The sequence below is a fragment of the Gekko japonicus genome, unplaced genomic scaffold (assembly GCF_001447785.1).
Source record: "Gekko japonicus isolate JY-2015 unplaced genomic scaffold, Gekko_japonicus_V1.1 scaffold4565, whole genome shotgun sequence".
Classification (NCBI taxonomy): domain Eukaryota; kingdom Metazoa; phylum Chordata; class Lepidosauria; order Squamata; family Gekkonidae; genus Gekko; species Gekko japonicus.
Genome location: NW_015165973.1, coordinates 39,913 through 49,095, shown reverse-complemented (window position 1 = coordinate 49,095; position 9,183 = coordinate 39,913). Strand labels below are relative to the sequence as shown.

The 9,183-nt window shown below is 54.7% G+C and overlaps 1 protein-coding gene across 2 annotated transcripts in view; it reads right to left on the bottom strand.

The window, feature by feature from the left end:
• Positions 1–9,183, bottom strand: part of LOC107110674 (casein kinase II subunit alpha-like) — a 37,608-nt gene that overhangs the window by 18,276 nt on the left and 10,149 nt on the right. The window contains exon 2 of one of the 2 annotated variants that reach the window (XM_015411475.1): positions 902–1,035. In XM_015411475.1, the coding sequence (XP_015266961.1) occupies positions 902–1,002 (101 nt within the window). In that variant the 5' untranslated portion in view covers positions 1,003–1,035. Of the gene's footprint in view, positions 1–901; positions 1,036–9,183 lie in introns of those variants that run through there. The other variant, XM_015411476.1, reaches the window with a different exon arrangement.

The following is a 9,183-nucleotide window of genomic DNA, read 5'->3' as shown; positions in this document are numbered from 1 at the left end:
CGGGAGGTGGTGAGCTCTCTTTCTCTGGAGGTTTTCAAACAGAGGCTAGATGGCCCCATCTGACAGCAATGCTGATTCTGTGAGCTTAGGCAGATCAGGGCAGGAAGGGTTGCCTCAGTGTTTAGTTCTCGTGGCCCTTTCTTACACGCCCAGGGAAATGCTGATGGCCACTTTGGGGTCAGGAAGCAGTTTTTCTCCAGGCCATTTTGGCTGGGGATCCTGGAGGGTTTTTTTGTGTGCGTGTCATCTTCTGGGCATGGAATTGGGGTCACTGAGGGTGTGGGGAGGGGGGAGGTATTTGTGAATTTCCTGCAGTGTGCAGGGGGCTGGACTCGATGACCCTGGAGGTCCCTTCTAACTCTGTGATTCTTCACTCCGGATACCAATCCCAGCAACCAGAGGACACCAACTGGTTCAAGGGAAAGGGGCCAATGGTCCTCCCAGCAGCCCTGGGCCTGCACTCTGCCCTCCCTTCGCCCAGCTGTCACCTGCCTGCCCCAAGAGAAAATCCTTCCTCCATTCTATTTATACTGGAGGGTGTCATAACTTCATGCTGCCTTGCAAAACTTCTGAGCCAACAGAAATGTTTACCAGGCAGGCAGGCTGGCTTGGAGGCAATTTTGGGGACCACGAAGCGGTTCTGTTTTTTTTCAGCTGACATTTCCAGGACAGCTGTGCACAAAGAGCATGGCTGGTAGCGGTTGCGGTACCCAGGCCCCTCGGTTGCCCTGATTTTGCCTGGCTGTGAGGAGGGTAGAGGTTGGCACACCAGCTCCTGGCACAGCCAGGAAATGCAGGGAGGGCTCAAGGAGAAGCCAGAGCCCCCATCAGCATCTGGCTAACCCTCTCTTGGGAGGCCCACCCAACACCTGCCCCACAGAAGAGCCCCCAGTGACCATACCCCCATTCCACGACGTGCGACTCATAGTCCCAATACTCGCGGGGTCTCTGGGTGTTCACATCGGCGTAGACCCTCGCTCGACTTGGCACGGGGCCCGACATGCTGTCCTGGTGGGGAGGTCAGCACCTCGATGGCTGTGAAAAGAGCAAAGGTGTGTGGGGGGGAGAGAGCGAGAGATCAGATGAAGGACAGGAGGCCTCCAGCGCAAAGCTAAAAGGGGCGGGAGGAGAAGAGACCCTGCTTCAGACGGGAACCAAGCCAACCGACCCCAAACCTTGTATGCAGTACAAAAAAGGCACCGCATAGTATTTTCTTTTTCCTTTGGCACACAGTATTGCTTTCGCTCCTAGGAATCAATTGCATTTGTTTGTATTTTCAGTTAAAAAAAGAACCCCGAGCCAGTCTGGTGTGGTGGTTGAGTGCGCGGACTCTAATCTGGGAGAACCGGGTTTGATTCCCCACTCGTCCACTTGCACCTGGCTGGATGACCTTGAGCAAGCCGTGGTTCTGTCAGAGCTGTCCTTGAAAAAGAGCAGTTTCTGTCAAGAGCTCTCTCAGCCCCACCTGCCTCACAGGGTGTCTGTTGTGTGGAGGGGAAGGGAAAGGAGTTTGTAAGCCACTCTGAGACTCCTTTGGGTATACATCCAATCTCCTCCTCCTCCGAGCCAAACCCCCCAGGGCCAGAAGGCACTGACGCCACCCACGTGATGCTGTATCCAGAAAACCCCAGGAAGGCAGACTTGGCGCCTGCTCTCAGGGACTTTGCAAAGGCCTGGGAGTTGCAGGAACAAGCAGCAGCAGCAGCGGAGGAGGGGGGGAGGAGATTGGATTTATCCCCCGCCCTTCACTCGGAGTCTCAGAGCAGCTGACAAACTCCTTTCCCTTCCCCTCCCCACATCAGGCAACCTGTGAGGTAGGTGGGGCTGGGAGAGCTCTTTTGAGGACTGATTGAGAGAACAGCTCTGATAGAATTTTGGCTTGCCCAAGGTCATCCAGCAGCTGCAAGTGGATTAATCAAACCTGGTTCTCCCAGATTAGAGTCCGCGCACTTAACCACAACACCAAACAGAGGGCAGGAGGAAGAGGGGGAGCCTTCCGCTCTTGCAGCGGTTTTCTGCAGACCATCCAAAAGGAGAGGAGACCGCCTGCTTCCCACCCGCGGCCCAGCTGGGACGGACAAGGCTCCAAGCAGGCCCGAGGCCCTGCTCCTCTTTAGCTGGAAGTCAGCCACCGCTGGGTGTTCCTTCTGTGCCCCAGCTCCTGTGTCTCCAGTTCGGGGACGTCACGTGTGGGTCCAGCAGCAGCAGCCCCCCCCCCCGTGCTGGAGCCTCTGGCTTACTTCTGAGGAGGCCCAGAAAAGCCTACAGAGTGTGCGCTGGGGCCTGCCGATCCAGCAGCCTCTTTGCTCCTGGCAGCACAAACACTCCCCCCCACACACACACACGCATCAAAGCCGGGCCCTCTCCGCCCGCCCAGGAGGCCAATTAAGCAGCAACAGAAACCAGCTCTCCGGTTTCCGAAGCTCCGAGGCAATTAAGGGCAGGCCCCGAAGAGCCCTTCCTGGACCAATCTGCTGCGGACCCAGCCGGGAAAGACCTTCTCCCAGGGAGGCAGCAGAAGCGAGGCCTTGGAGCCTAGAGCTGTGGACCGACCGACCGGGAAGTCACCTTGGCCCCGGGCACCAGAGGCAGAACAGGGACTACGCCGGGCACGCCCTCTCCTGTGGGATGCCTGCCAACTGCCCCGGGGCCCACGTTTTTGCCCCAGCGCAGAAGCCAGGCCGTGGGGCTTGTGCCTTTCTGTCGCATTTCTCAGCTCTAGTGTTCCCCCACCCCACTGGGGAGGGGGGGCTCAGCACCATGCCCTCCTGCAGAGCCAAAAGAGAGCTTCAGGAAGGCAGCCCCTCCAACCCATCGATTTAAAGCATTTCCCTGCCACCTTCACACACAGTTTAGGGTCCCCCAATGTGGCAAAGAAGAAGAAGAGATTGCATTTATTCCCCACCCTTCCCTATCCAAAGGAGTCTCAGAGCGGCTTACAAACTCTTTTCCCTTCCTTTCCCCACAACAGACACCCCTGTGAGGTGGGTGGGGCTGAGAGAGCTCTTGACAGAAACTGGTCTTTTTTTCAAGAACAGCTCTTGTCAGAACTACGGCTTGCCCAAGGTCATCCAGCAGCTGCAAGTGGAGGAGTGGGGAATCAAACCCGATTCTCCCAGATTAGAGTCCGCGCACTTAACCACTACACCAAACCACTACACCAAGCAATCAAAAGCATTGAACCCATCTTTTAAGAGCACATACACATGCTCGTACATGTATGCAAAACAATTCAAAACAACAGCTAACAAAACTCATCAACAAGAAGGGGGATAGTGAGGAAACGCCCACCAAAACATGGACGTCTTCGCCCCTGTCAGAAGACGACGGCGGAGCGGGACAGATGGATCTTCCTGCCAGACTCTGGGGGCACCGCCAAAAAGGCCCTCTCTGGGGCTCCCATCGGCCTATGCTCAGAAGCTTAGGCCTCCGAGGCTGCATGTGGGAGAGGCTGTGCAGGGCTTTAGAGCGGAGGTGTCAAACTCATTTGTTATGAGGGCTGGATCTGACATAAATGTCAGTTTGTCGGGCCAAGCCCCCTCGCCACGACAAGGCAGTGATCCAGGTACTGGAGATATAATGCCAGGTACTGGAGATATAAACTGTATAAAGGACACCAATTGGTAAACTCCAAGTTGGTGTCTCCTCACTGCAAGGCCTCATGGGCTGGGATTGGGGTGCAAATAAAAACCCACATGGGCAGACTGGAGAGCTAGCAGTGCAGCACTGGGCAGATGCTCCCACGCTGCTTGACTGCTGCAAACGAGGTTGTTCCACCATGCTGAAGCCACAATCAGCGTTTGCCCATTCCCCCTGAAGCAGTCTCCTCTCCCCTCCCTTGCACTAGTTGCTCGTGGGCTACATAAGAGCCCTGTGGATGGGCCGGTTCCAGCCCCCAGTTCCAGCCCCCGGGCCTGATGTTTAACACCCCCGCTTTAGAGGCCAGTGCCTTGAAGTGGGGCCTTCAAGCAAACGGGCAGCCAGCGCAGGTGGAATGAGGCTGCAGCGACGCAACAACTCCTGCGACTCACTCCAGGTGATACTCTGGCGGCAGCGCTCTGTCCCAGCGGCAGCTTCTGTGCTGATCACAAAGGTCCACTGTTCGGTCCCCAGCCCAGCTCCCGGCCTCTTAGCAGCAGGGTGGAGAAAGACTGGGCGGAGAGCTGCTGGCAGTCGGAGCAGGCACAAACTGGCCGGTGGACTGACCCCATACCAGATGGCTGAATGGGCTCCTCTGCACGCTGCAAGCCCCACTCTGACAACTGCAGGCCCTGGGGAGTGACTCGGGCCATGGACACCCTCTGGCAGGCAGCAGGAGCCCTCCTAACCCCCGTCGGCAGGGGGCTGAAGGACCGGTTGCCAGCCCAAGTGACCCCTGGCATCCTCCGCAACACACAAGGGCTCGATTTGGACCACGGGGGGAGGGGGTGTAACCCGCCCTCACACCTACTGGTGCCTGAAGGAACTTCCAGGGTAGCTCGGGCCATCTCAGGAGGGATCCAAGCCCAGGCCGGCATGCTGCAAGCAACCTCCCCAAATCAGAGCCACCAGAACATGACCCTGTGGACTCTGGCCAGTGGAGAGAGACCAGAAATGCAGTGTGTGGGGGGGGGTGTCCACAGGGCAGAATTCACGCTGTACGCCAGCAGACATCCCGGGCAGCCACCTCTCCCGGTCTCTGTTCAGCACCCGCAGGAAAACTCTGTCCGTCAGCAGCCGAGCCCCTTGAGTTGCAAAGGGTTGCCAACAGCTGTAAGAACGCCAGAAGAGCCCTGCTGGATCACAGAATCATAGAATCAGATGGACCAGGGAGGGTCCATCCAGTCCAGCATCCCATCTCACACAGGGGCCAACCAGTTCCTCCGGAGGGCCACCAACAGGGCAGGGAGGCCAAGGACTTCCCCTCAGAGGAACACCAGAAGAGCCCTGCTGGGTCAGACCAACAGACCACCTAGTCCAGCTTCCTGTCGCACACAGGGGCCAACCAGTTCCTCCAGAGGGCCAGCAACAGGGCAGAGAGGCCGAGGCCTTCCCCTGAGAAGAACACCAGAAGAGCCCTGCTGGATCAGACCAGGGAAGGTCCCTCTAGTCTAGCATCCTCCTGCCTCCCCCCAGCGGCCAACCAGTTCCTCTAGGGGGCTAATAACAGGGCACGGAAGCCAAGGCCTTCCCCTGAGGTTGGCTCCTGACTCTGGCATTCAGAGGTTGACTGCCTCTGAACAAGGAGGTTACCTTTAGTGTTCATGGATGGTAGCCACTGATAGACCATGAATCTGCCCAATCCCCTTTTTAAAGGCATCTATGCCCGTGGCCGTCACTACATCCCCTGGCAGCCAATTCCACATTTTATTCCTTTGCCAAGTGAAGGAAGCGTTTCCTTTTGTCCGTCCTGAACCTACTGCCCATCCATTTCCTTGGATGCCCTCGAGTTCCGGTATTCCAGGAGAGGGAAGAAGAAAGTCCTCTTTGCCAACTCTGCCCACCCCGTGCGTAATTTTATCATCCTAACCCCGGGCTAGCGTTTTGAAAACATACAATCGCGTTAATGATTACTGCCATTACCCTGGCAGAAGGCACTCCCCACCCCTACCCCTGCTGCGGGATCAGCTGGCTGGGCTCACCCCTTTGAGGGGGGAGGACCGTTCTTAAGAGGCAACACGCCAGGCCAGAAAGGGAGTGGCAAAAGCACTTCGGCCGGGGACACAACATCGCCTGGTGATTCCAGGCCCCCGGGAGGTAAAGCTTGCTGCGACCAGGGCCAGATCCTTCTCAGTGGCGGCCCCCATCTGGTGGAACGAGCTCCCGGAGGAGATCAGAGCCCTGCGGGACCTTATGCCGTTCCGCAGGGCCTGCAAGACGGAGCTCTTCCGCCAGGCTTTTATATAGGGGCCGCCACTTCTACTACTACCACCACTGAAACAACGGTGTTGGGAGTGGTCCCTGGAAGAACGACCATAAATTTGCATGGCACTGATGCCGCTGGACTGGCTTGGACCATCGACAGGACAATTTCACCTAAGGAAATGATTGTTACCATCCTCAGAGACCATCTTGTCTGTATGGAGCACTTTATCTGTTTGTTGTGATTTAATGGTTTTTACTGTTTTATATTGTTTTATGTATGGGCTTATGCCCCTGTGTAAGCCGCCCTGAGCCCGTTCGCGGGGAGGGCGGGGTAAAAATGCAAATAAATAAATAAATAAATAAATAGAGGCAGACTTTGGTTCCCTGGACCGGAGCTCCCAGAATCCACAAATGGGAGGCCGGAGGTAGGTGCAGGGAGAAGACCCACTCGCAACACAGCCCCACTCCGTTCACCAACTCCGCCAGGGAGGGCGCCACAGAACACGGTGTGTACAGTTCTGGCCACCGTACCTCAAGAAAGGACATCACAGAGCAGGGAAAAGTACAGAGGAGGGCGACCGAGATGTTGAGGGGGTTGGAGCACCTTCCCTAGAGATGGGGGGGGGAACGTGACAGAGGTTTATAAAATTATGCACGGGGTGGAGAGCAGTGTTCCCTCTAAGCTGAGTCACTGTGAGCTAGCTCACCGCTTTTAAGCCTCTGGCTCACAGTTTTGTCTTAGCTCAGGGAGGAGGGGGCTCCAGAGCCAACTAGTTTATGCAGCGGCCAAATTGCTCACTCCCAACTTCAATGTAGGATTTTGGCTCACAAGACTCCACAGCTTAGATAGAGCACTGGTGGAGAGAGTTGGCAAACAGAACTTCTTCTCCCTCTCCCGAAATACTAGGACCTGAGGGCATCCAATGAAGCTGGTGGGCAGTAGGTTCGGGATAGACAAAAGGAAATGCTACTTTACACAGGGAGTGATTATAATTTGGAACTGGCTGCCAGAGGATGTAGTCTTTGAAAGGGGATTAGACAGATTCATGGGGGGAAAGTCCATCAGTGGCGTCTAGCCATGGTGACTGAGGGGAACCTCCACATTCAGAGGCACTGAGACACATCAGGGGAAGGCTTCAGCCTTTGTGCCCCGTTGTTGCCCCTCCAAAGGAACTTGAAGGCCACTGGGTGAGATGGGAAATCCCAGACTTTTTAATGTGTTCATTAATGATTTGGAGTTGGAAGTAAGCAGTGAAGTGGCTAAATTTGCGGATGATACGAAGTTGTTCAGGGTGGTGAAAACTAGGGAGGATTGTGAGGCACTCCAAAGGGATCTGTCAAGGATGGGCAAGTGGGCATCAACATGGCAAATGGGGTTCAATGTGGCCAAGTGCAAGGTGATGCACATTGGAGACAAAAATCCTAAATATAATTACACATCGATGGGGTCTGAACTGGCAGAGACTGAACAAGAGAGAGATCTTGGAGTCGTACTAGATAACTCACTGAAAATGTTGAAACAGTGTGTGTGACTGCAATAAAAAAGGCCAACACTATACTGGGGATTATTAGGAAGGGTATTGAAAACATAATGCCAATATCATAATGCCCCTATATAAATCAATGGTGCAGCCTCATTTGGCATACTGTGTGCAGTTCTGGTCACCACACCTTAAGAAGGATATTATAGCTGTGGAAAAAGTGCAGAAAAGGTCAACTCGAATGATAAAAGGGTTGGAACACTTTCCCTATGAGGAAAGGTTAAAGCGCTTGGGGCTCTTTAGCTTGGAGAAACGACGGCTGAGGGGTGACACGATCGAGGTTATAAGACTATGCATTGGATAGAGCAGGTAGAGAAAGAGGTACTTTTCTCCCTTTCTCACAATACAAGAACTCGGTGCTGGTATTTCTGGCCACTGTGTGACACAGAGTGTTGGACTGGATAGGCCACTGGCCTGATCCAACATTGGCGTCTCTTATGTTCTTATGATACTGGACTGGATGGGCCCTCACTGGTCTGATCCAGCAGGGCTCTTCTGTTCTTCTGTCCCAAAGAAGTCTGCCACTGACCGGTCTTCACCAAGGAGCTTCCTGTCTCTACAGGTGGGGGGAAATAACAGGTGCCTAGCCCACCTGAGGCACTCCCACGAACAGAAAATGTGGCCTGGATCCCATGGGATGGCAGCACAAGGGAGCCGATGATGGGAAAGAGGAGCTGCCCATGGGCTCCTCCCAAACTCAAGATACAAACACAGCCCTGCAGGAATGACACCTGGGCAAAGACATGTGGCCATTCCTGCAGGCGCCCGGAAGCTCCCTTCCCCTTGAAGGCAGAGGCTGGCAAACTACCAGCACAGAGCCTGAGCTGGCAGGGTGTCGTGGTCCGAGTGCCAAACTAGGGCCTGGGAGACCCGGGTTCATATCCCTGCTGTGCCACCGAAACTTGGCCCAGTCACAAACTCCAAACACGGGAGGATAAAATGGAGTGCGTCGTAAGCCACCATCGGTCCCCACCGCGGGGCGGGAGGGGGAAGTGGGGTATAAATGAAGCAAGTAAATACATAGAACGGTCAAGACGGGGAGTATTTCACACACTGACAAGGACAGATAAATTTGGCAAAACTGACACATTGAGAATGAAGCCATCCTCCAATCTGTTCTGTCTTCCCACACACACACACACACACAGACATTTCCTGCTAGCTGGAATGCAGAACTTCTTCACAACTGGCCTCTTCTCTTCACAAGATCGCTCCGCATTGGAACAGCAGCCCTGCCAGCTACTGAGACTCCCCTTCCAGGGTGGTGCGCCCATCTGCACTGAAGCTGTGGGCACGGGCTGATGCTTCAAAGTCCAGGCTGGCTACTAGGCAGCACACGGACACCAAAAAATCCCAGAATGCTCACATCCCCCTGACAAGTCGGGCAAGACCTCAGTGCCATGGCCAGCTACCCTCAAGACAGACTCCTCCGCTTCTGAGCAGGGAACAGACTGAAGGCCAACTGCCACCCAACAACCGAAGCCAAGTGTAATGCTTTCATATTTTGGCGTGTGTGTTTCTTTAAATGTTTAGTTTGACTGCAGTACTGTAAGAAGAGTGATAGAGGGAGACAAGTGTGATGTGACTGGCTGATGACTGAGAGAGTGGGAGGAGGGGTGTCTATGAGAGGAGTCTGTGTGTCAAGTTTGATGAGAGAGCATGATCTGTGTGACTATGGGAGTTCTGGAGTCTATTCTGTGTGAATATGAGTTTTGAGTCTATTCTGTGTGAATAAGACAAAGAGTTTAGCCTGTGTGGCTACACAGATGAGAGAGAGAGAGAGAGAGAGAGAGAGAGA